This window comes from Schistocerca nitens, chromosome 9, assembly GCF_023898315.1.
Source record: "Schistocerca nitens isolate TAMUIC-IGC-003100 chromosome 9, iqSchNite1.1, whole genome shotgun sequence".
Taxonomy (NCBI): Eukaryota; Metazoa; Arthropoda; class Insecta; order Orthoptera; family Acrididae; genus Schistocerca; species Schistocerca nitens.
Genome location: NC_064622.1, coordinates 166,535,915 through 166,562,832, shown reverse-complemented (window position 1 = coordinate 166,562,832; position 26,918 = coordinate 166,535,915). Strand labels below are relative to the sequence as shown.

Sequence of the window (26,918 nt, the reverse complement as noted above, 5' to 3'; positions counted from 1 at the left end):
CTATCAAATGTACAGTTTAGCTTTAGGAGTCATTTAACAAATGAAAATGCTGTATTCTCTTTTCTCTGTGAGGTATTGGATGGGTTAAACAAAAGGTTTACAACATTAGGCATATTTTTTGATTTAACTAAGGCATTTGATTGTGTTGATCACAAAATACTGCTCCAGAAGTTGGACCATTACAGAATACGGTTCACCTCTTACTTTAACAAGACAGCAACAGGTCATTATTCACAATGTTGAGAATGGATGTGTTGTTGGGTCTGAGTGGAGTATGATCAAGTGGGGGTTGCCCCAGGTATCAGTGTTGGGACCACTCCTGTTCCTTATTTATAAAAATGATAAACCCTCTAGTATTATGGGCTAATTCTAAAATATTTCTGTTTGCTCGTAACACTAGCTTGGTAGTAAACGATGTTGTGTGAAACATTGGCTTGGTTTCAAATAGTGCAGTTCATGACTTAAGTTTATGGCTTGTAGAAAATAAACTAATGCTGAATCACAGTAAGACTCAGTTTTTACAGTTTCTAACACACAATTCAACAAAACCTGACATTTTAATTTCACAGAATGGGCATATGATTAGTGAAACTGAACAGTTCAAATTTCTAGGTGTTCAGATAGATAGTAAACTGTCGTGGGAGGCTCACATTCAGGATGTTGTTCAAAGACTTAATGCTCCTATTTTTACTATTAGAACGGTATCTGAAGTGAGTGACCGTTTGACACGAAAATTAGTCTACTTTGCTTATTTTCATTTGCTTATGTCATATGGTATTATATTTTAGGGTAACTCTTCCCATTCTAAAAGGATATTTTTGGCTTAAAAGTTGGGCGGTTCGGGCAATAAGTGGTGTAAATTCACAAACCTCTTGTTGACCCCTGTTCACGAGTCTGGGTATTTTGACATAGGCCTCTCAATATATATATTCCTCACCATCATTTCTTGTTAACAATATAAGCTTATTCCCAAGAATCAGCAGCTTTCACTCAGTTAATACTCAGCAGAAATCGAACCAGCATTTGGATAGGACTTACTTAACTCTTGTGTAGAAAGGTTTGCAGAATACTGCTGCATCCATTTTAAATAAGCTACCATCCGAATTCAAAAATCTTAGCAGTAATCCACACATTTTCAAATTGAAACGGACGAGTTTCCTCATGGGTCACTCCTTCTATTCTGTCGGGGAGTTCCTTGAAAACTTAAGCTCATTCTTGTTGTATTGTTGATTGCATTTGCTTCAACTTACAGATTGATTTTTTTCGGGTTCATAAACATTGAATTATTATTTTTTATTACTTTTACGTTGTAATTTCATGTACTGACACGTTCCACGACCTTGGAGATTTGCTCCTCAATTTGGTCCTATGGAAATTTGATGCGCAAATAAAATAAATCCAGTTTCCACATGGAGAATGGAAGGTTGTAGACTTCCGTCCTACGGAACACCCGAAAAGCAGAAGCTTGTCTGGATGACATAACAAACAGTAAAGAAGTGTTTGGCTAAAATCTGAGCCATGTCATCCACCAAGACCCCATTACTTAACAAGTCCATAAGGGGACGTGTACTGCCTGAAATCTGTTTTATTGATTCCCAAACTTGCACAGTGGAAGTGGACCGATTAATGGAAGTCGTGAACTCCCTCCAGGAAGACCTCTTCCATTCATTTATCATTCGCCTCAGGTGTGCTCTTGCAGATCTGAATGCATGAATGTTTTCTGTAGTTGGACAGTGCTTGAAGTCCACAGAGCTGTTTGTCTGGCCCTGATTGCCAATCAGCAGTCGTCATTCCGCTAAGGTACAGGCCGTCGTCTGAGGTGGTTACTGGACCTGGGGATGGACTCTGCAGCAGCCCATTGGATCTCGCAAGTGACATGGGCTACCATCTCCTGCGGACAATTCTTTTGTTCAAAAATAGCCTGTAGACTGTACTGCAACCAATTTGCCCTGTGTATCATCCATCTGCATGGTGTCCTGTCAGCCACTGTCCTAGTTGGCAGACAGAGCCACACTGGGAAGTGGTCACTAGAATGTAAATCTGGAACCACTTCACACTGAATTGAGTCTGCAAGAGCTGGGAAACAAAAAGAAAGGACAATGGCTGAAAAAGACCTTGTAGCTATGGAAAAATGTGTCATCTGACCCACATTCAGAAGGCAGATATTCGCAGAATGGACAAGTCGCTTGATCATCTGACCTCTGGAGCAAGTGGTAGCCGAGGCCCACAGCACATTGTGTGCATTAAGTCCCCCCCCCCCCCCCCCCCACGGAGGAATGGTCATGGGAGTGCCTGGAAGAGTTCTGCCAGTGCGTCTGCATCCAAAGAATTATTAGGCGGAAGGTACAAAGAACACACTGTGATATTAAAAGGGTGGGAGAAATTTCACAGAAATTGCTTGCATGGCTGTGGTAAGAGGGACAGGAGAGGAGTGGCATCTGTCATCAATGAAAACTGCCACTCCAACTTTAGCCCTGTCTCCAGTAGTATCGTCCTTCCTGTATGGGTGATTATCCCTTAATACAGGTGTGTCTGTGACTCTAAGATATGTTTCTCGTAAGCAGATGCAGAACGCTTTCTCCTGGACCAGGAGCTGCAATTCTTCCAAATGTGAGCGATATCCATTTAAATTTCACTGCAATACAGAAGTCCCTGTGAAAGCCATTGTTCAGCAATGGTTGTTCTTTCCTTTCTCCCTCAGAGGCACAGATTTACAGGGGAGGTCAGGGGGAACATTAGCCGGTTTCTGTCTCTCAAGTTCCTCCAATTGGAAGACTACATGCTCCAAAGCATAGTCCCCATCTGAGAGGGAGAGAGCTCATCAATCTGAAGGTTTGACCACCACTTTCTTGGACTTAGAACTATCTTTCGAAGGACTTTTTCTTTACTGATGGGAGGAGGTGGTTGCCTGGGTTGCGAGGATGGCTTAGTTGGCTTCTGATGGTGGGTAGTGGTATGTGCTTAGGTGGTAACCCCATTGCTGACTGCTTCCTAATGACTTCAGTTTCAAGTGGAGCGTTTCCCCCACAGGCACACCGACAAGTGGATGCGCTCGTAGTTGAATCTGTGGTCTGAGTTTGTGTGGAGGCATCACATTTGGCGAATGGTGTCTTAAGGGCTGATGCAAGAAAAGTAGCGAAAAACCAGAGGTTGGATAGCTTTGAAAGCTTTTTTTAGCTTCACAATACGGTATGCATCGCTTGACCTTCAAATCCTGAATCTTCCTTTCCTTCTTGTAAACCTCAAGCTTTCTGCTCCACACTGGGCGATCCGCAGAGCAGTTTACACATTTCCGAGGAAGTGTACAACAATTGCCTGGTTCATGAGCTGAGCCTCCATAATTGCCACACATTGCCCATTACATCCCATAGTGGTATGGCCAAATCTTTGACATTTGTAGCATCGCATTGGGTTAGGAACAAACGTGTGAACCTAAGACGGATATAGCCTGCAAGAATATGTCCAGGTAATTCCGAAGTACTAAACATTAGAATAAATGTTGCTGATTTTTCCAATTTGCCATTGACTCTCCTCATATACTTCTGCACTTCCGTGGTGCCCATATTCCATTCTTCATGTAACTCTGTGGGGTCCACCTCCATTATACCAGAGCAGGTAACCACACTCTTACTAAAGTTAAGGGTGTTATGCTACTCAGACTCAACTGGGTAGTCACCTAGGCCTTACATCCCAAGAGCTTATATATTTGGGTTGAATTAGCACTTGCAACTAAAAGTGTTCCATTACGAAGTCGTTTGACACACCTTAGAAGTCCAGCAATACCTTCCAAAGCCTTGGGGTGAATATAGAAAGTGGAGACCTTCTCAGAGGTTCCCCCTGCTCGCTTGATTACAACGGAAGTGTTTGATACACTACTGCTCTGTTACTATGATTCTGAGACTTCTTTTCGGGAGGACTGACCAATCGAGCTCTCTCTGATGAGTGGATGTAGGTACCACCTGACAGTACCCCTGTCCTGTCAGGATTAGGAGTTTGATGAGACTGTTCCATAGGGATCCCATGGAACACTAGGTAAATAAATGAATAAATGTCGACCCAGGCAGAGCCCTGCATGCCTGAGCAAGCCTTATACAACAGGGGGGCGGCAGGTGCCCCAGAGGTTGCCCACTAGAGACTATTTCACCTCAACAGCCATTCACCTCATCAGCACGTAGCACAGCTTGAGGTTGAGGGTCTTTTTATAGAGGTGTGTACTTTCCTCATGGTCCAGGCGGTGAAGCCAAGACCTCTGTTCTCCAAAACACACAACATTCCACTGCTGCAGCTTCATCACATGGTGATCGCTGAAGCATGCCCAGAGCTTATAGTGACAGAGGGCTGGCAGCACTTACTTAATTTTCAATACTCACTTTATCTAATGAGTTACTGAAGCAATAAGTCTCCCTCTCCCTCCGCCTCTTCTTTCCCGGTGGAATCGCATATCTTTCTGACAGTATTCCATATCTACATAACTACTCTGCAAACCACTGTTAAGTGCACGGCAGGGCACACTTAGTAAGGTACCAAATGTTAGGGTTTCTTCCCACACAAACTGTGTGCAGTAGGAATGAATGCTTACACGCCTTTGTTCATACTGTACTTAATCTAATCTTGTCTTCGCTGTGTGTGTGGGAGTGATACATAGGGGGGAAAAGACAATCTCTAGATTCCTCACAAAATACTGGTTCTCAAAACTTTCTAAGTAGGCTTTTGCGAGACAATTAGCATCCAACTTCAAATGTCGGTCAATTTAGGATCTTCAACACTTCTGTGGCACTCTGATCAATCATGCCACCCTTCTCAGTATCCATTCAATATTCCCTGATAGCCCTATTTGGTATAGATTCTAAGAAATTGAGAAATACCTGAAGATTGCGCACTCAATTGATATGTAAGCAGTCTCCATTGTAGACTGACTGCATTTTCTCCATATCTTGCCAATGAACTGAAGTCTACCACCTATCTTACCTACGACTAAGCTTATGTGATCATTCCAGTTCTTATTCCTACAAATTGTTACACCCCATATATTTGTGTAAGTTGACTCACTGATGTTGTAGCTGTTGAATACCAGTTTCTGAGTTTTGAGAAATGCACAATTTTATATTTCTGGACATTTAACAAGTTGCCAAACTTCGCACATTTTGAAATCTTATCAAATTCTGGCTGGATATTTGTGCAGATTTTTTTAAAAACAATACTTCATTTCGACAACCGCGTCATCTGCAAAAAGTTTGAAGTTTCTATCAATGCTGTCCATCATGTCATTAATATATTGTCTCAACAAGAGTCCTAACACAATCCCCTAGGCACATCAGAAGATACTTCTGCATCTTCGCTAGAAAGAAATCCTCAGTCCAGTCATAAATTGTGTCAGATAGCTGATATAACTACACTTTCATTTGAAATCACTGGTGTGGTACCTAGTCAAAAGGTTTTCAGTAGTCACGAAATACTGCATCTACCTCATTGCCTTTAGCCACAACTTTCAGGACGGTATGCAAGAAAAGAGTTAAGTAGGGTTCTGCATTATCGTTTTCGGAAGCCATATTGGTTGGCATGGGTATGTTTAGGGTGTAAAACAGTGAGGCTATTAGCACCCCTTGTTGGCTTGAAGATGATTGTTCCATTTGAAATACCTCATTATGTTTTGAGTTTAGAGTATTTTCTATGATTCTACAACAGAGAAGTGTCAATGAGATAGAACAGTAGTTTAATGGGTGATTTCTACTAACCTTCTTGTACACACAAGTGACCTGTGCTTTCTTCCTATCACTGGGAACAGTTTTTTTTCTCAAGGGATCTATCATATACAGTATTACAGTTAAAATGGAAGGTAACTCAGATGAAAATTCTGTAGACAGTCTGACAGGGATTTTTTACTATGAAACCTTGTTTAATTTTAGCTATTTTTTGACTCCACTGACATTAATATCTGTATCTTCCTTAGAAAAGGAATATTGGAAAACTGAGTTCATCATCTGATTTTCTACACTCAATTGCAGTTTCTGTGTCATCCTTGGATGTCTGAACATTAACTTTGGTACCACTGATGGGCTTTATATATAACCAGAGTCTCTTTGGTTTTTGTGAGAGGTGTTTGATAAGAGACTGTTATGGTAGCCATTGAGTTTATTATGCATTACTCTCAACAGCCAAATGTATTTCATTCAGCATCTTTCTTTCTATCTTCTTCTTCTTCTTCTTCTTCTTCGGCCTTCACTCATTTTTGTCTTCACCCTTCCTCTTGAGAATGGTATAGGTGGTATCCTCCATGATCTGCTTGATGTATTATACGAGGTGTGTTTTTTAAGTAAGGGCTGTTTTGTTGTATACACTAGTAGTTCACGCACATACCACAACGAGCACGTGCTTCGTGTACCAGCATGCCTCAAGAACAACTGTGCTCAGTTTCAGCTCTGTAGCTAACCTGTACGGTTCTGCTCTGTGCTTTCAAAATGTTTAAGACTATCAACTCGCCCGTCGCATGTGATGTTCGCTCAGTGATATGGTTTTCGTCAGCAAGGAACCTGTCTGCTGCAGAAATTCATCAACAGATTTGCGAAGTGTAGTGCGTAAGTGGGTACAAGAATTCAAAGATGGCCGTGACAACATCCATGATGAGGACCGCTCCGGCTGCCCTTCTTTGATTACCGATGGTTTGGTGGCTTCAGCTGAAGCGAGGATTTGTGTGAACAGTTGCTTCACAATAACAGGTCTCTCAAACAAATTTCCTGATGTGTTGAGATCAGTGCTTTACAACACTGTTTCTGAACACCTAAAGTTTAGGAAACTGTGCTCCCATTGGGTCCTGAAACTCCTAACAGAGGACCACAAAAACCAAAGATTTGAGTGTACAATGAAGTTCTTGACTCATTATCATGAAGAAGGTGACGGCTTCTTGAGTCAGATCGTAACTGGAGACGAAACATGGGTTTTGCATATCACGCCCGAATCGAAGCAACAGAGCATGGAATGGAGACACACAAACTTGCCTGTAAAGGTGAAGGCCAAACACTCTGTCCCAGCACAAAATCATGGTGTCGGCATTTAGGGATAGGTATGGTGTTTTGTTGGTCGACTTCATCCATTGAGGAACCACTATCAACGCAGAAGCATACTGCCAAACCCTGAGAAACCTAAGTAGAGCGATTCAAAACAAAAGACGCGGCATGCTGACAAAGGGAAACTGTCCTTCTCCATGACAATGCAAGACCTCACTCTGCAGGTCAGACCTGCGAGTTATTGGCCAATTCTGGCTGGGAGGCTTTAGACCACCCACCCTACAGTACTGATCTTGCGCCAAGCGATTACCATCTGTTCCTACACCTCAAACAAGACGTCAGTGGCAACCATTACAATGACGACGACAGCTTGAAAACGGCAGTGAACTCTTGGTTATCGGGGTAGGCGGCAAGTTTTTATGAAGAGGGTATTTTTAAATTGGTTGAGAGGTATGATACGTGTTTGAACAAACTTGGCAACTATGTCGAAAAATAGAGTGAAGTATGTACTTTCTGAAAATAAATTTACTTTTTAGAAATAACCTTTTGTTGTGTACTTATGTTCAAACGGACATTACTTTAAAAACACACCTCATAGTCTCAGTCTGTCTCTTGTATTTTTCCCTTCTACAGTTCTTTCAGTGATACTTTTAATGATACCATCATGTGTCAGCAGATAGCCGTCCCACAAGTCCCTTCTGTGTTTAATTACCTTGAGGAGGCAAAGCTTCTCTTCCTCCACTCTGTGAAGCACCTCTTTGTTTGATACTTTTCTGCCTGCAAAATCTTGGGCATCCTGCAGTAGCACCACATCTTGAAGGTCATCATTTTATGTTTTTCTGCTTCTACAAGAGTCCATATTCACTTCCTTACAGGAGCATACTCCAAAAAAATGTCTTTATGAGGCTTTTCCTGAGGAAATTGTCTATACTGCTGCATGTGCAAAGATTTCGTCTCTTGTTCTAGGTAGCTTTTGTCTGATGGATTTGGCTTCCAAAATCCTTCCTTGACCTTCCATCTGATGTAATTTTACTCACTAGGTAGGCAGAGGATTCCACAGTTTCCAGTCGCGTGTTGTTAAATGAGCATTGGGCAAAAGTGTTTTGTCTATAGTCCATGAGCAGCTCCTCTCCAAATATACCAAGGGTCTCACTAAGGCCTTCACAGACTGAAATTATCCTCCCAACTTTGTACAGAAACCGCCGTGCCATGAAATAAGGAATATCCTCCCTACTATCCTTCCCGGCTCTCCCACAGTGGTATTCTACCGTCCACTGAGCCTACACAATTCCATCGTCCATCCCTAATCAACACCTGCTCCCAACCCCATTCCTCATGGCTCATATCCCAGTAATATGACCTACATGCAAGACCTGTCCCATATATTCTCCCTCCACTACCACCCACTCCAGTCTGGTCACAAGCATCACCTAGCCCATCAAACGCAGAGCTACCTGTGAAGACAGTCATGTGATATACAAGCTAAGCTACAACCACTGTGGTGCATTCTATGTGGACACAGCAATCAACAAGCTTTCTCTCTGCTTAATTGGCCACTGACATTGGTCTGCTTTGTATCGAAACCACTGGCACTGTTGTGAGTTACTCGTCGACTAAGTACTTCAACTACATTCTGTAGCCTCATGCTGTGCTCACCATTGGATACCTCCAAGTCCTGCCCCTTGTTGCCATTAGCAGCCAATATTGTGGTTTTGTGGTAGTGGTAAGAATCAGGTGGACATCACTGCTGTACATTGACACACTCTTTCCTAAACCTACTTTATGCTCATCAAGAATATTTTGAGCAGACTGACAGTGTTGCCATGGGTAACCCTTTGTCTCCAGTGGAGCCTAACCTTTTTATGAAGGACTTTGGGAGGAGAGGGTGTTTAAATCAGTGGGCCTTAAACCAACTGCATTTTGGAGGTATGTAGACAAAGTTTTCATACTGTGAGCTCGTGGAGAAAATAAATTAATGGAATATACTATGTGATCAAAAGTATCCGGACACCTGGCTGAAAATGACTTACAAGTTCGTGGTGTCCTCCATCTGTAATGCTGGAATTCAATACGGAGTTGGTCCACCCTTAGCCATGATGACAGCTTCCACCCTCGCAGCCATATGTTCAATCAGGTGCTGGAAGATTTCATGGGGAATGGCAGCCCATTCTTCATGGAGTGCTGCAATGAGTAGAGGTATTAATGTTGGCCGGTGACAACTGGCACGAAGCCGACGTTCCAAAACATCCCAAAGGTTTTCTATAGGATTTAGGTCAGGACTCTGTGCAGGCCAGTCCATTACAGGGATGTTATCATCGTGTAACCACTCTGCCACAGGCTGTGCTTTATGAAAAAAGTGCTTGATCATGTTGAAAGATGCAATCACCATCCCCGAATTTTTCTTCAACAGTGGGAAGCAAGAAGGTGCTTAAAATATCAATGTTGGCCTGTGCTGTGACAGTGCCACACAAAACAAACAAGGGGCGCAAGCCCCCTCCACGTAAAACAGGACCACACCATAACACCACCGCCTCCAAATTTTACTGTTGAGACTAAACACGCTGGCAGATGACGTTCACTGGGCATTCGCCATACCCACATCCTGCCGTTGGATTGCCACTTGTGTACAGTTATTCGTCACTCCACACAATGCTTTTCCATTGTTCAATCATCCAATGTTTACGCTCCTTACACCAAGCGAGGCGTCGTTTGGCATTTACCGGCGTGATGTGTGGCTTATGAGCAGCCGCTCAACCATGAGATCCAAGTTTTCTTACCGCCCACCAAACTGTCATAGAACTTGCAGTGGATCCTGATGTGGTTTGGAATTCCTGTGTGATGGTCTGGACAGATGTCTGCCCTATTACACATTAGGACCTCTTCAAGTGTCGGCAGTCTCTGTCAGTCAGCAGATGAGGTCAACCTGTATGCTTTTATGCTGTATGTATACAGGTCCGCACTGTCACCTGATAAACAAAGTAAGAGCCTACGGAATATCAGACCAGCTGTGTGGCTGGATTGAAGAGTTTTTAGCACACAGAACACAGCATGTTGTTATCAATGGAGAGACGTCTACAGACGTTAAAGTAACTTCTGGCATGCCACAGGGGAGTGTTATGGGACCATTGCTTTTCACAATATATATAAATGACCTAGTAGATAGTGTCGGAAGTTCCATGCGGCTTTTCGCAGATGATGCTGTAGTATACAGAGAAGTTGCAGCATTAGAAAATTGTAGCGAAGTGCAGGAAGATCTGCAGCGGATAGGCACTTGGTGCAGGGAGTGGCAACTGACCCTTAACATAGACAAATGTAATGTAATGCGAATACATAGAAAGAAGGATCCTTTATTATATGATTATATGATAGCGGAACAAACACTGGTAGCAGTTACTTCTGTAAAATATCTGGGAGTATGTGTGCGGAATGATTTGAAGTGGAATGATCATATAAAATTAATTGTTGGTAAGGCGGGTACCAGGTTGAGATTCATTGGGAAAGTCCTTAGAAAATGTAGTCCATCAATAAAGGAGGTGGCTTACAAAACACTCGTTCGACCTATACTTGAGTATTGCTCATCAGTGTGGGATCCGTACCAGATCGGGTTGATGGAGGAGATAGAGAAGATCCAAAGAAGAGCGGCGCGTTTCGTCACAGGGTTATTTGGTAACCGTGATAGCGTTACGGAGATGTTTAGCAAACTCAAGTGGCAGACTCTGCAAGAGAGGCGCTCTGCAACGCGGTGTAGCTTGCTCGCGAGGTTCCGAGAGGGTGCGTTTCTAGATGAGGTATCTAATATATTGCTTCCCCCTACTTATACCTCCCGAGGAGATCACGAATGTAAAATTAGAGAGATTTGAGCGCGCACGGAGGCTTTCAGGCAGTCGTTCTTCCCGCGAACCATACGCGACTGGAACAGAAAACGGAGGTAATGACAGTGGCACATAAAGTGCCCTCCGCTTGCGGAGTATAAATGTAGATGTAGATGTATCCCTTTACGTTTCCACTTCTGTATCACTTCAGAAACAGAGGACCTAGGGATGTTTAGGAGTGTGGAAATCTTGCCTACAGGCGTATGACAAGTGACACCCAATCACCTAACCACGTTCAAAGTCCGTGAGTTCCGCAGAGTGCCCCATTCTGCTCTCTCATGATGTCTAATGACTACTGAGATCGTGACTTTGTATCTGGCAGCACAATGCACCTAATATGAGAAACGTATGTTTTTGGGGGTGTCTGGATACTTTTGATCACATAGTGTATTTCCATCATGTCAACTTCATTTATAAGACCATCCAGTTCACTAAATAATTAGAGAAATATAATTGCCTGCTGTCCTTGGCTCTTTTGATAAGACAGAAGAATGTTGGCTGATATTTTGATAAGACAGATGAATGACGACGGTTCTATGGGGCATTCAGTTTCTTGTAAGCCCACACACATCCACTAGTATTTACAAGCAAACTATGACTGGGTTTATACGCAGAAAAGCAAAAAAAATTCCCGGATTTCCCGGTTAAAAATACACATTCTCCCGGGTGAAGACGCACTTTTTACCTGTTAACTGACATTATATTTTCTCTCGGAACTGAATAACTTAGCAATCCTTTGAATGTTTATGGTTTTATACATGGGCGTAGAATTTCCCGGCACTTTATAAAACGAAACTCAGGGAAGAAAACATGTTTTGGAAAGATCTTTGATGTGCAGCAACATGTACACTGCATATTTTCGTATTACAAAAGCATAAATTCGAATCCCACCAAACACCGCATATTACTTTCCAAGGCCTACCTTTCACGTACAATGTTGGTCTTTTATGTGCGTGTTACACTAAGATATATCACACAAATAAGCCAGTAAATTTTTTAACAACGACATAAATGTCTGAACTTCTGGGCTCGAAATTCTTCTAAATGGCTTGTCATCAGTTGATTTCAAAACGAGAGTCAAACGATCTGTGATTTAAGAAATTCATCGTACAATCTCTCACATAGTTCAACTTGCGTTAAAGGAGATTTATTTTGAAAGTAACGCTTTTCAAACCACCATTCGCAATATTTTCCCGCGACCTGTTAGAAAGAGTTTCGTTTGAGCAGCTGCCAGAGAGCACCAGATAAGAGGTGCCACCGCGCTTGCATAGCTATGATGACTTAGGAGTCCCGTATGTTCGTACGTGTAAAACATTAAAAGATCTTACATTGTCATAAAAGAAACAAGACATCAGAGGATATTCCGAGAGCATCGGAATTTCGTGAATCATACTAAAATGTACACATTTAAAGTCAACATTCATATGTCCAAATTCCCAATGAAATAGGCCTTGACCTGATATTAGGCTTTTCAATGTGGTTTTCAGATGTAAATTTTCTTGGAGTACCTGTTCTGTGTTATCTCATGTTTGTTTCTTTATTATGGCATAATGCGATACGTGCTAGGAGTGAAAACGTGCACTTGAAATGCAGCGAATAGTTGAAATTAGCCAATAGTGTGGAATTGCACTTTGTTTCAAATATATTGACTGCCTCAGCGCAGAAGATTAATAAAACGAAATTTCTTTAGCAAACCGACAAAAATTACTTCATTGTACTACAATGCGATTAATGCTTGGCCGTCAGAAAGGTGGAAATAAAATAAAATCTCAAACTAATAACATATTTTTGCCTTCCGTAATCATTTGAATGTATTTTAATTCACTTGATAGCTCCCGGCCACAGAAATCCGTTTTGTTTTCATTTAACGTGAGAGCAGTAAAGGAAGAGGAAACAGCAAAATCACTAAATGTAAACACAGGTCACATGGAGACTACCCACTTCCCCACTGTACTCAAGACTGCTCTGCACATTAGCCCCGGATCTACGATATTTCCGAACCGGAGCAATACTCCGCCCTCCCGTAAGCGTTTGAGATAGGGAGTGAAAAATTTCTAAAAAAATTGAATTTTCAAAAATATGTTCATTTTGTAGCGCACATCTTTCTGAATAGTCTGATGCATAAAACATTTGTGTTCGAGGAAATGTAAGACATGTTATTTGGTCTTAAGTGTGCCAAAGTGCAGTGCCACACCTCTTCACACAGCATTCAAAAATGTGTGTGAAATCTTATGGGACTTAACTGCTAAGATCATCAGTTCCTAAGCTTACACACTACTTAACCTAAATTATCCTAAGGACAAACACACACACACCCATGCCCGAGGGAGGACTCGAACCTCCGCCGGGACCAGCCGCACAGTCCAACTACAGTGCCTTAGACCGCTCGGCTAATCACACAGCATTCTTCTATCGCACGTCACTGTATTTCGTTCTGTGGAATTGAAACCTGTATATTTTGTAATGGATGCCATCAAACTGTATTCAGAACAGTGGAAAGTAAAATGTCGTATGGTGCCTCTCCTGCTAGATGTAGATGTAGAGGCTTCCAGTCGGCTGGTTAGACAACCTGCCCCACCCCATTTTTTTAAACTCTCTGTTAATACTGGATGGGATTATTTGTAAACAAAAACTCTTCAGAAAATTTGCACTCTTTATTCCCTATTAGCTAACAACTTGCTGCTTTTGTGTGACATAAAACTAAATACAGGATACATAAAACCAGCAAAGACAAGAGACACGCAAGACAGTACGCATTTCTTCAATCCTTAGTACCTAGAGTTTTTTTCTCACTAACCTTGCAACAGGTGTACATGGCGGGCTTTCCTTTCTGCGAAAGACTCTATTATCTCATCAAAAATTTTGCTACATGAAAAATCGAAATCGAAATGTCATTATCTAACACTGAAAAAGCTGTTAATACAAATAGGACCCAAGACTGGTGTGGTTTCTCTATCCGATTACGTCTATTTTGTCAATGTCTGCTAGATAAAACAAAATAGGCCTTTCTAATACTGCAGCAAGTGTAACACACAAATAAACGAGACTGTTTTGGCACAAATTGTCATTTTTATAACACAACAGAATATAATTCACAAAGTACCAATATCAAATGCCTATTAGGCCTACTACAAGCAAAAAGCTTTATGTTGGGGAAACAGTTTCACACTTCATTCATACGCTCCAGTTTCTCAAGCATGAGATCGAAAAGTAATAGTACGAAATTTTTATACAAATTTGGGATCGTCATATTCTTCCATAATTTGTGTCATGTCCCCGTTTCTTCTCCTTCCTCGTTCTATCAGTCTTGTCATCACTAATTCTGTAACTATTCCTGTGAATGTCAAAGCTTATTCGCCATATAACTTTACTAACTCTGTTCCGCGATTATTCTCCGGTTAGTGGTTGTTACATGTTCGTACAACGCATTTTCCACGTTACTTCCAGAATAGAAGTTAAAGCAGCTGCTAGCTGGGGAATGTACAACTGGCCCTTACTAGTATAGCGATCTGGCCAAAACTTTTCTGTCAGAATTTCATTTTCTTAGATACATCGAGAAGATAATAGATAATCTTTCTTACCTGTTATTCCTGTTAGTCGTTTATTTCCACTCTGGTAGTCTGAATCTATGGATTTCGCAAGTAATTATAACAACGCTCATCATTCGCAAACCCAATCAACCACATAATCAGACAGCGGTTGGCATTCATCCAATCGGCTTTACTTCGCTCATCTTGTATAGCCCTTTTTGTCTGCAGGAAAGTTTATTTCTAGGTGCGACGAGGATTCCCCTTACAGACGACATGTGCACTATGCACGCATTCACAAATTATTCAGAAATCAACTTAGAATGTGTTCAAAAACTGACAGGGATGCGTTTCAAAGCCATATGAATAATCGATAGACCAACGTGCGCTGGAGGCTAGGTGCTTTGTGAAACAAGGTTTTTTTCCTCAAGAATACGAATCCCCTCCCCTAGATCGAGCCAACTGCGCATACATGAATCTGGCAGCTTGGACACGCCAGTAAAATTTTTCCTGATAGCATCTAGCTGCGTGCTGCGACTGGTTACACAGCCGAAGCCACATTTCTGTAGCCAGGAGCGGGAAATGGCACTACTCGACTGCACATGCGCACGCTCCCGCTAGTAACTGCTAAAATGATTGTGACGTCATGCTCATTGGAGGCAATTTGTTGTTATGAAGCATTGCATAGTCCTCCCAAAGCCTTTGACACATTTTGCAGTTGGCAGACGCTTTTCTGAGAACAGTGTTTAGTTGTTGTACATGGCGCATTCCTTTGCAATTTACGTTTCATTTTCGTTTTTCCTCTCATTCATGTTTTATTCCTGCAGTATTATTCTGCAGTAGTGGGATACAGTACTACCCTTTGTTAGAGTATTGGTTCTTACCAGTCAAAATTACAAAAATTAAACTGAAAACAAAAACAATGAAAAATTCCCGGACATCTAAAAAATTCCCGGGTTTTTCCCGGTTTTCTCCCAGATGAAAAAATTCCCGAGTTTTTCCCGGATCTCCCGGGTCGTAGACACCCTGTATGAGTGAACTTGAAATGCTTGTACACAGAGCTCAAACAGTCTCAGATGCAGATTGTTTGCCTGAAGAGCTTACCCATTTCAATACACTGTTCAGAGAAAATGTGGATGAAGAGAAGAGCACACTGGCCAAATATCTAGTTTTTCTTCCCCTTATTGGCAATATTTCTTTTAAAATACCAAGAATGCTTTGTAACTTTCAGTTGAAAGTGTTTTCTGCTCACCATCTAAGACTGTTGCCTTGCTGGGATCAGTTATGGAAATTTGTTGTAGGCCAGGCCACAAGCACTGTGGAACAATGTTGTGCCGAACCTCAGTGATGCACTCCCTTTTGCAACCTAGCAAGTCTACTAATGCCAAACATTGCATCTCCACTGGACATTCAATGGTGTATGATAAAATAATAATTGTGACAACAGTAACATACTTTTTGGATTCCATTATTAAAGAAACTGTGGAAATACGCTAAGTGGAAAATCTGATAAACCGTGATGCAGCTACCAATTGGATAATGTGTGGAATTCTATCATCTCCACAATTTGCTCAAATTAAAGATGACAGAGTGTGCTAATGGCCACAGCAAGCAGCAATGCTAAGGTCAGCTAACTTCTGTGGTTCATCAGCAAGAATGCTCCCACCAGGTAGTGTGGTATGTTTGTCAACTTGATTATGTCGCATGCACATAACACTCACAGCCCACTATACATTGTGGAACGGAGGACTTCGTCAGTCTTCAGTAGCTCGCCAGAGAATAACATGCAAGCTACACAGTCAAAATATCGTGGAGTGTAGTTGATGACCGACTGCAAGCCCGAAATTTCTTTAAACACTACTGTGGTGTCTTGAGGGAGGAGGGGAGGGGGAGTTAGATCTATTATTGGAAGGGCGTAAAACGTGCTCTTCTGTGCTGCAGTCTCATGGTGACAGTACGAGTGTCCTGAGTAGTTTTCTATTTTTGAGAGTTTACAGAACTTACAGACAAGATGCATGGGCCATGGGTTGTTGGGTACGTGTGTGTGAGTGGGTTTGGGTTTTCATGTACATTCTTTTTTTTTTTGTTCAGTTTTATATTAGTAATTCAGTTACTGTTTTGTATTTTAAATTTAGTGTTTTTGTATTGGTTTGCTCAATGGCGTGGCAGCAATTTGATGGATTGTTATGTTTTCTGAGTACTATGTGTGGAGTTTATTTTAGTTCTCGTAGGTTTGAAGGGGGAGGATTGTATTTCTTTCATGCACAGTTCTAGGTTTTCTGTTTTGTTTTGGAATGAGCAACTATGACATTGCGGTAGCTATTTTAGAATATGTTTATGTTGTATTTTAGGGCTTGTGGTGATGTTACTGTTCAAAGCAAGTATGTGGTATTGTAGTCTCTGGTTTATCTATTAGGCCTACCACTAACAGCCTCAGGCTCTGGTTTATCTAACAGTCTTTACATATGACCAGAATTTATTTGGGTTTTGAGAGAGATCTTTTGACAGTACTCTGCTATAGAAGATGATGAAGGTTTCAAGCATTGCCATCATGACTGACAAATTCATGTCATTCAACATCTCTGTACCTATAGCCATATACTTGATTTTGCGCCTGTTACACGTAGGAGGTCTTTGTTTCTTTAGAAGTTTCTTTACAGCGACTATATACCAGGGAGGATCCATTCCATTATGAACTGTTTTACTAAGTATACGTCTATCTAGTACGTTTTGTTTTAGGACACAAAAACAATTGAGGCCATCCACGCCCATGTAATAAGCGTAGAACACTTATATGAAAATGAAGTTAAAAGCAACTACATAGTAAGCCCAATTGATGGAACGAAAGAGAGCTAAGAATAAAACTTCCTCTTGGAGAAAGGTCCACAAAAACGCCAATATGTGGTCAGCTATTCTTTTACACTTGACCCACAGTTCTTCTACATGCTGCTGTCTAGAGATATTCCTCTTTTGAGATGTGAGCCAAGTGCATATTAACCTAACTTACTAAATATGTAAATCTTCATACTTCTTTTAGTTTTGCTTAGTACTTTTGGAAATCATTGTTTTTAAAACTGTCTCATGTTCACTGATGGAAAATCCAGAAGGGAATAATGACTATATGAAAATGATAAGACTGCTACTCACCATATAGTGGAGATGTTGAATCACAGACAGATACAAAAAAAAGATTACTAAACATGTAAACTTCCTGCCAGGTAGCCTTTTTCTGCAATAGACAAAACACACACACACACACACACACACACACACACACACACACACACACACACACACACACGACCACTGTTTCTGGCAGCTGAGCCCAGACTGTGAGCAACTCAGCATGCAGGAGAAAAGCAATCTGGGTGGTGGGAGCAAGGAAGAGACTGGGATGGGGAGGGAGAGCATGGTATGGTAAAGTGTCGGAGCGTACAGGAATGAAGTGGAGAGAGATACAGGAGCTAGATGCAGTCAGGAGGGGAAAAAGAGGGGGCAGGGGGCATTGGAACAGTAAAGGAGAGAAGCAAGAAGGCTGTGGGTGCAATTGTGGAACAAAAGGCGGTGGTGTGGGGACAGGAAATGGATAGGTGGGTGAATGACAATGATTAACAAAGGCAGAGGCCAGATGGATCATTAATCATCTGTCTAACCTCTTGACTTAACCTAGCAGATGTACCCTCTTTCCATCTCCTATCTGTGCACTCTCACAAACAGCACTTTACTGTCCCCCAGCTGACCCTGCGCCCCCCCCCCCCCCCCCAAAAAAGGCCCCAACCTCCACCTCTTTACCCACACCACCAAGATTGCTTCTTTCATCACATACACTTGCTTGCAGTCTGGTTTCAGCAGCAAGAGACAGTTGTCATGCTTGTGTGAGCTGTGTTTATGTGAATGCTTCCATATGTTGTCTATTTCAGGAGCAGGTCTTCTGGTCGAAAGCTTAAATATTTAGTAGTCTTTTTGTTGTGCCTGTCTGCAACTCAATATCTCCACTATAAGGTGAGTTGCAATCTATACTTTTCATTATACTGTCATGTTCAATGATGTTAGTTTCAACCTGGACATTCTCAAAGAAGTTACATCTATTTGTTGCTGCTAAATCCAATACATTTCCATCATTAATGAGTTTCCAAACTACCTGTTCTAGGTAGCTTTCAGAGAAAGCATTTGGTATTATTTCTGCAGGTCTTGTAACATCAACTACATTTACAAAAATTACAATTTCTCAACTGATTGGTGGATGATTAAGTTTCCCCCAATAAAGAGGAATATCAATACGAGTCGTCAACTCTGACCAGTTACATGGGAAACACTTGACAAATACTGTAACAACATGGGGACTATAATGTGAAAACAGTGGTTTTTTGTTTTTTTTAAGCTAAGCTACGGACCAGTCTGTCACCATAAGCAGATTTTTTTTTTTTCAGTTTCACATTCGTTGGCTTCACCAACTCACAACCAAACTGTCGTCTGCCAAACTACATTCATGTTTTTTTACTTTAACATTTGCACGTTTGTCTTGACCCATTTCCCCATGGGACAGCTGTATGATTGGGGAAAAAATATACTGGCTAAGGCTTCCTCTGAAAATATCAGTTATATGTGAGAGTGGGTGTGGTGGTTGATCAAAGTTGTAATAGTGGGTTTTGCCAAAACAGGCTCGTGTGGAGCTTCAATACCTATCTCAGTGCATCTGAGTTTCTTGTCTACTGCGACTTTTCATGAAAAGCAGAAAATCTGGGTACAAATCCCGGTCTGGCAGCATTTATCATTAGTAACATATTCACTTCACTTCATACGTTACAATGTCCTTGCATAATAAGCACCCAGGACATGCCAATTACCTAAGAACTTAGTCTGCATTATTACACAGCAGTCTTAAGATCTGGCCTTTTTTTTCTTACCTGCAGCTGGTGGTTTTGCAATTTCAAACAACACAGTCCCAGTTTCCAGATCTCTTATCTTGAACCGAGTAAAGTCTATGTCATAGATATTTGCCTCTGGAGAACACAAGTAATCTGTAGAAAAGTATACATATTTTAACAAATGATATCCATCTCTGTCTACACACACACACACACACACACACACACACACACACACACACACACAAATTGTTTTGACACAGTGATAATGAACATATTATAGCAGACACTGCATCTATATCGGAGCATATGGAAAACGTTTTTAAATATGTAGTTCTATTCGGAAAGTTATTTTTCCTATTGATTATACTTGACCTCAAATGGTGTGAAAAACGTTTCAAATGTCTGAAACTCACTTTCTGTTATTTTAGGAAGTCTCAGTACGTCTTCCGGCGAAGCAAATCCCTTCTTAATAATGGTTTCTTCAGTAACGGGCTCTGTTGAAATTCAATTTTATTTATTGTCAATTGTTAATAAAAATAAATATCATTACGTTTCTGCAAAGGTTTCATTATTAAATACAACTATATGATAAATATAGGTGAATTAAGATTTTTATTTACCAGAATCTAATATTACAGCTTCTTTGCAAGCCTTTGCCTGTCTAACGCCAACATTTGCACTTAGGTTTCCAGTCTTCTTGTGCACGGCACTGCTCATTCTTTCATTCCTTTTCTCCGAAGGAAAAACGTGTTGACCTTTTTAAGACTGTTCCATCAGCGCAAACAGAGTACAGAATACTCTCCCCGAGGAAAAAAATAATTAAGTTCTCTCAATCACAAACTTGTAACACAACTGAATTCCACCACAATGCAATACGCCGCCTTCTCTTTGGTATTCCTGACCGTTGCTGAAAATATGTGTGCATAATTATGTCATTTCTCACAACAATAACTAGCGGAGCAAAGAAACTCGTCAGAAATGTTATTTTATTATTATACCCTGACCAAAATGAACGGAATATTCCTAGTCATGCATGATTTGACCAGAATTCGCTATGTAATTAGAAGGCGCTGGTATTGGCCTTTTGAGTTGAGAGACATATCTTTTGCTGAAATGCATTGCAATTGTCTTCGCCGCAGGTGTTGTGTGATTGTATTTTATATGTGATTTGTGATTTTACTGTGAATGACTGTATGTTTGGTGCTGTGATTGCTTGGAATGCGAGTGTATTCGTTTTCATATAGCACTCTGGTAACATTATGGCTGGAGCATCTTATACTCAAGAAGACGGCGCGCTGGAAGACTGTGTTCTTTCTGTGTTACTTAACCCTATTCGTGATCTGACAGAGAATTGGGAAATTAATTTGGCACGATACCTTCAGGAATACCATGACTTGCTGGTTGAAAATAGTTTAAATGCTCAGGAAATTCTTAGTGCCATCAATTTTGCGAAAGCTGCACTCGTCATTCAAAAATCTGCTGACATTTATGGGAAGAAAGTGGATTACTTGTGGCAAATATTGCATAATGTTTTAGATACCATTAGGAACCAGAGAAATGAAACTGACCCTGCAAAACCTGGTGCACCAACGAAGAAAGGCAAGGAGGGGAAGGACAATGCCCATGTTTCTACAGAATTCTGTTCTTTAGATGATGAATATGGCGCTTCTGCTGGGGACATAAACATACAAGCACGCGAGACACGCAGTAAGGTCAAGCTACTTCCCGTATACAATCCGCAGCTAGATTCCTTTCTGGGTGTAAAGAAAATAGAACTTTATGGGCAGAGGGGTAACGCAGTCGGTAATAAATATGATTTCAGAGTCAATAAATACCTGTCATCCACTGGACTGTTAATTAGTGAACCAGAATTAAACCAGTGTTCAGGCGCACTAGAATATGATTACGATGAGTTATCAAGCCCTTCACCGGAACCCGCAATTGAACAACATGAAACTATTCCAATGGAAATTGATCCAGAGCCTGTCGAAAATTGTGCCATCGAAGTTTGCACACTAGCAGCCGCACCAAGTCGAGAAGAAATAGTTGAAATTGCAACAGATCAAGAGCATGAGAAGAACAAAGCAGAAAATTCTAGAAAAAAGGGAACTGTAGAGGTTGTTAATGAGAATCGTACTGGATGGGATAGCATTGTGCAAAAAGATGAGAGAGAAAGAGAACTGCAACCAAGACCTACAGTTCATATGCCATCTGCAAGTGAGTACATTTCATCTGTATTGCAAAAGAGACCACCTGCTGACAATAACGCAGGTATGGAAAGAAACAAAAGACCACCTAGTTTTTTGTCATTTTTTGCAAAGGATATAATTTCGAAAGGGAAGAAAAAAGTATGTTACTTAGCCTTTCAAGAGTATTGCTGTTTACCGGAGCAGAAACGGTCTAAAGAATCAATCGAATTAAATCTAGACGATGTTATAAGGGACGTGGCTAGCGAATTTGGCGAAGAAGACTTTTGCGGATTTGAAGAGCCTGTGATTCTTGAAAACGAGGACGACGTTAATTTCGAAGTGAATGAGGTCGATGAACTGCCACTACTCGAATGTTTACCTCCACCCTCCGACGTGCCTGCACCAAGTTACGCGGAATTTGTTAGAGAGGCAGTTGTCGTTCCAGCAGTAACAGCAGAGGTCGCTGAAAGTATAACACAGATTGTAAATGAATGGCATGATTCCATAAGACATATTTTGAAGGCATCACAGGAAAGAGGTCATTTTAATATTCATAAGTATTGTGATTTAGTGCTTTCTCGATTCCCACATACGGAGGAACACCCAGTTTTGCCTTTCAGTGATATAGTTGGAAATGAACCAGTCGAAAATGTTTCGCGTTATTTCCTGGCAACTCTTATGCTTGCCAATGCGTATAATGTGGAAATAATAAGGACCATAGACGACCCTCTAGCAATGGACTGTATGAGCGCCAAGCTTCTTACGAGAGTAAGAGATAATGAACTCTTGAAAGAGATGTACGAGTGAATTCATCCCTTTACAAATGATTCTCAAGGTGACATTCTGATTTCCATTTTAATGTCTAGATTCATCAGAACTTCACCTCAGGAACGGTAGTTATTCTGGCGCATAAATTTGTTTTTACAAACACGTTAATTGTTTGTAATACTGTACCAAACTGAAAAAGGCGTCATAAAATGGTGTTGAAGTAATTTATTTTCAGAGTTTCTCTTTTTAAATTTGAAATGAGCCTGTCGGTTATGTGAATGTAAGTTCGTTACGTCACACGGGCTCTGCGCATGCGCCAGCTAGCGGCTTCTACCGCTCTGTGTGTAACATTCGCGCCAAAATAGTTATCTGGCTAGGCGTTGTACGTGTGGATTACTGTTCTAAACATGCCGGCGAGAAAAGGAAAACGCTCAGCTACGAAGACGCCCGCCGCAGAAGCAGCTAAAACGGCAGAATCTACAGATGCAGAACAAAAAAAGCCTCGTAGAAGTCCTAAAAAGTCTCAAGCCCAGCCTGCATCACAAAACGTGGAGGAGGCTAAAACTGCAACTACGTTAGAGGAGGGAGAACCTGCACCTAAGAGGGCCAGAGGCAAGCAGAAGGATAAAACTGATGTTGCAGATGGCCAAGAATCTAAGAACACTCCCGAAAAACGCGGAAGAGGTAAAACTGAGTCACCGAAGAAACCAAAATCTGGTGAGGCACGTAAGTCAGTAGCGAAGAAAGGATCGCCACGAGTTGCAGCAAAACCTAAACGAGGCGCGAAAGCCCGGAAATCTGGTGGAAAGACTGCCTCTGCAAAGCGCAAGTGGTAAGCATTTTAATTTCTATATTATATGCAATTATTATGTTGGTGTATATATGTTTAGGAAAGGAATGTGGACTAGAAATAAGTTTTCCACTGTTTGAAAAATTAATGTGCGCGAAGATTATTGTGAATAAAGCAGCTTATTTTAACAATAAAATTTACTTTTGTATGTATATTATGAAAAATATTTGTCCGAAATTTTACCGCGCATCCAAAGCTCAAAATTGTATCTGCATAAACACCATAATGGTAACAGTAATGACCACTATTTGATGTGTTCTCGGGTGCTACGGTAATGGGTAAAGGTTTTCGAATGAAAGGTGTTAAAATTAATAATATGCAAATACACGGTTTTATAAAGAAATTAAATTGTGAAATTTTTGGATGTGTCTTATTGAACGGCAACAATTATTGCCAGTTTTCGGTAAAAGTTTTCAATTTGTATTCAAAACTATTTTTCACAGATAGGTATTTTGTGCTCTACACATAAAATTTAATATTTACTTGTAGTGATGTTATATGGCTTACTACCATAATTAATCATTCCAGTTGCCCATACAAGCAGTTGTATTTTTATCTCTCTTTGTTGTACAATAATATGTAGCACTTCTATTCAAATAAAATTTCATTTAAACTTTTGCAACTGTTTCAGTCTGTAGTTTTGGATGTCCTCTGTGTATATGGAGTGCTAACAATGAGTGACAGGGACAGGATATTAAATGCATTGTACTTAGTGTGAATGAGTGCATGAAAGTTTTGGGGTTAGGAGAGAAGTGGACTCTGGAAAGTGAACTTCAGGGAACAATTTTATTGTCACGATAGATGCCCTGGGGTTAAGCACTATTTATTTGTGACGTCCTGACAACTCTGGATCAGCACAATCTGTAGACTTTTTTGTGGTGTCTGCTACTGATGTTACCAAGTTATAATAAGTACAGTACCTGTTAATATGGTAGTTATTATGAAGTGATTGTCATCTTGTCACTGTGCCAAAGAAGTAAGCATCTATGTTGTGCCAACACCACATGGTGAAAGCTTGTCCCACCTACACTGCCACTCACTCTGCAACTGTAAATGTGTTGGTGGCTGATAAGTGGAGCTTGCTTGCTGCATTGTACTGAAAACTGTCAGAATGTAATAGATAAATGTTGGATTTTAATAATATTTAACCACATAGATAAGTAAAAAATTCCATCTTTTGCAAATGGAATTTATTTTATGTATGTGGTAAATATATTTGCAGTAGCTGCCGAGAAAGAGTGGCTGAAAATATTTTCAATATTACAGTGTAGTTATTTGTGGTAATGAAGCAGTTCTTCATATCAGAAATGGACATATAATACAGGTAATGCAATAGAAATGATAGATATAACAGTTTTGGGGGTAGTTGTGAATTATGTGCCATGTCCATAGTTGTTAGAAGACAGATTTGTTACAATTAAACTGTATCAGATGATACATTGTTGTCATTGGTAGAGGGATTGGAGATGCTGTCCCCCCTCCCCAACTGCAAATTTGTTGGGTGATACTCTCACCTATTCTGAAAATCTCTCACCTGACACCCCACTCCCTTTTTCCATGGCTATTTTATCATCTATGGTGAACACTGCTCATGTTTGAGTGGAATTAGGGTACAACAGTGAAGTGAATTTTACAAAGTAGTGTAGTATTTGTTGTCTTTCTGGAAAGTAAAGGAAGATACTTCAGGTTAGCCTTTTCAGTTCTGTCAGCAGTGTAAATATGCGTGTTCAATACAATCATTGTGACTAGTGGTGTCAGTCAGACTGTAGAATCTTCTTTCCATCACATAGGCCTACTCGATTTAGATTAATTGTCTGTATCGCCACCTCATCCATGAGAATTCAGAAATTATTTTGGAAGTATGCATGGAATAACTTTATTGTGCTGTATATGTCATTCTATATAACGTTTTCCAAGCAATCTGGGAGTTGAGTGTAACTTCATTTATTTGTTCACATTACTGAGGTAAGTAATTGTATTAAATGTCTTTGAAGTTATGATGATTTTAAGACAGATGGCACACAGTGACGCTCTTAACATTTTGTGTATAAATCAAAATCTGTTTTAGTCTGTCATGAAATGAATGTGAAATTTGGTGGTTAGTGTCAGGATTGAAGTTAGTGGTTAGTGTCAGGATTGAAACAGAGTAACCTATTATCTGTAAGTTAACTAACCAATGCAGCAGAAAAGAATTTTGGAGAAAAATTGTTACTTTGGACACAAGGGAACCAGTATAATCTTTTCTCCCAAAACACAGCATGGTAATGCAAAATTAGTGGGTAGTGAATTTTCATGTCATTAGTTATTGAGTACTGATTTGTTTTTTATTTTAATATTGTTGGTTTGTCCTGTTAATTATGCATGTGTTTTTTTAATTAATTTACTAGTAATTTGATGGTTGCTGCTGTAGGTGACAATATAGTGTCTACAATTAAATTTCTCCACTTATAAGGCCTCTTTGCGGAATGTGTGAAATGTCGGCACTGTGCAGAATTTATAAATAAACTGAGCAGCGTCTGTGTACATAATTTTTCTTGCTACGTGGGTATCGAAGTTTGTGTTGGAGTAGTTTTTTTATGATTTTGTGGTTTGTGTTGGTTATTGAAGTTCCAATTTGGTAGTTTGTAGGTGTCTGCTACGTTGCAGTTATTTTGTTCTCATTAGGTTTTGATGATAGAAGTATCTTCTTAATAGTCATTAAGTTGAGGAGTGCCCGTGACTGTAAACTTCTAGGTTAAGGTTTATTGATTAATAAAATCCCATCATCAACAACAAATTTTTATTTTTTCATTGCTGTCCAACGGGGTTTGGAGCTACATATTCAAGGACTGTATGGCTTTAATGGACATCAATATATGCTTCAGTCTTCACCTAATAGTAACAAAATGACACTGTTGTTATAAACCATACCTCAGGTGGGTTTAATCAGGAAATGCTAAAGGACAGTGAGAAATAAAGTTAAGAAGGCCCTAAGTCTTTATCTAAGTTTGGCCACAACTATTGTTTTCTGCATTGCTGAAGAACTTTCACATTTTCAGACTACTGTATTCAACATGTGTATGATATGACTTGTGTTACAGTGATAGTATGGAGTAATGGGTTTGCTACCGTACCATGTAAATGGTAATAATAGTAAATTCAAACTATCATTTTCTCATTAATCCCACATTAGGCATAGTCTGCTGAAATCTTAACAACTGTGTAGCTTTGTTACTATTGGGTGAAAATAGAAGCAGATGAAATGCCCATTATAGCCATATAATCTTTGTGTTGTAGTTCAGAAACACTTTGGATGCAATTAAAAAAATGAAAATTTGTGATTGGTGACAATATTAATAATCAGTAATCATTAACTCAAAAGTTCTGCTATTTGTGGGTCCATGATACTGGGGACTTCCTTGGATCTATATACATCAAGTGAACTTATAACACTTGTTTTTATGGTTGAGTTGGGTGGGTGGTATTATTGCTGTCTCGGTTTGAGCTACATAGTTGAGTGAAATGATATCGGTATTTATGGTTCTATGTGGGGGTAGTGGGTGTCGGGTATTGCTGCTTTCGTATCGGCTACGTAGGTCAAATGAAGTATTAGATTCCAGTTGTGTGGTTTTTGTTCAGTTTATTCTTGAGGATTTCATATGTTTCTTTTCAGTTTTGTTTGTTTTGGAATAGTGATGTCACTCTTACTGTTGTATACTTAATATGCCTGCACTTTAACAACAACAACAACAACAACCCCCTCCCCCCACACTTCCCACAGTTGTCCCATCAGTTTAATTTTATTGCTGGAGGGAAATATTCCTCATTGTTGTTCAAATATTTGTTCACTGTGTGTGT

General features: G+C 40.4%; 3 protein-coding genes across 3 annotated transcripts in view; 2 read left to right on the top strand and 1 right to left on the bottom strand.

Annotated features, from left to right (window-relative positions):
- Nucleotides 1-20,179, bottom strand: part of LOC126203105 (protein unc-119 homolog B) — a 60,950-nt gene extending 40,771 nt beyond the window's left edge. The window contains exons 1-3 of the mRNA XM_049937348.1: nt 19,895-20,179; nt 19,688-19,768; nt 19,311-19,424 (exon numbers count right to left, since the gene is read on the bottom strand). Of these exons, the coding sequence (XP_049793305.1) occupies nt 19,311-19,424; nt 19,688-19,768; nt 19,895-19,991 (292 nt within the window). The 5' untranslated portion in view covers nt 19,992-20,179. The remainder of the gene's footprint in view (nt 1-19,310; nt 19,425-19,687; nt 19,769-19,894) is intronic.
- Nucleotides 20,180-20,401: 222 nt separating this feature from the next.
- The window catches only part of LOC126203141 (condensin-2 complex subunit H2-like), a 34,110-nt gene continuing 27,593 nt past the window's right edge, over nt 20,402-26,918 (top strand). Inside the window, exon 1 of the mRNA XM_049937387.1 lies at nt 20,402-23,063. Coding sequence (XP_049793344.1) covers nt 20,534-22,270 — 1,737 coding nt within the window. The 5' untranslated portion in view covers nt 20,402-20,533 and the 3' untranslated portion in view covers nt 22,271-23,063. The remainder of the gene's footprint in view (nt 23,064-26,918) is intronic.
- LOC126204083 (neurofilament heavy polypeptide-like) lies at nt 22,639-23,067 on the top strand. Its single transcript, XM_049938502.1, has one exon. The coding sequence runs from the start codon at nt 22,639-22,641 to the stop codon at nt 23,065-23,067; it is 429 nt and encodes a 142-aa protein (XP_049794459.1).

Excerpts from the sequence above, each read along its gene's own strand:
- LOC126204083 (XM_049938502.1), top strand. The coding sequence starts at position 22,639 with ATGCCGGCGAGAAAAGGAAAACGCTCAGCTACGAAGACGCCCGCCGCA.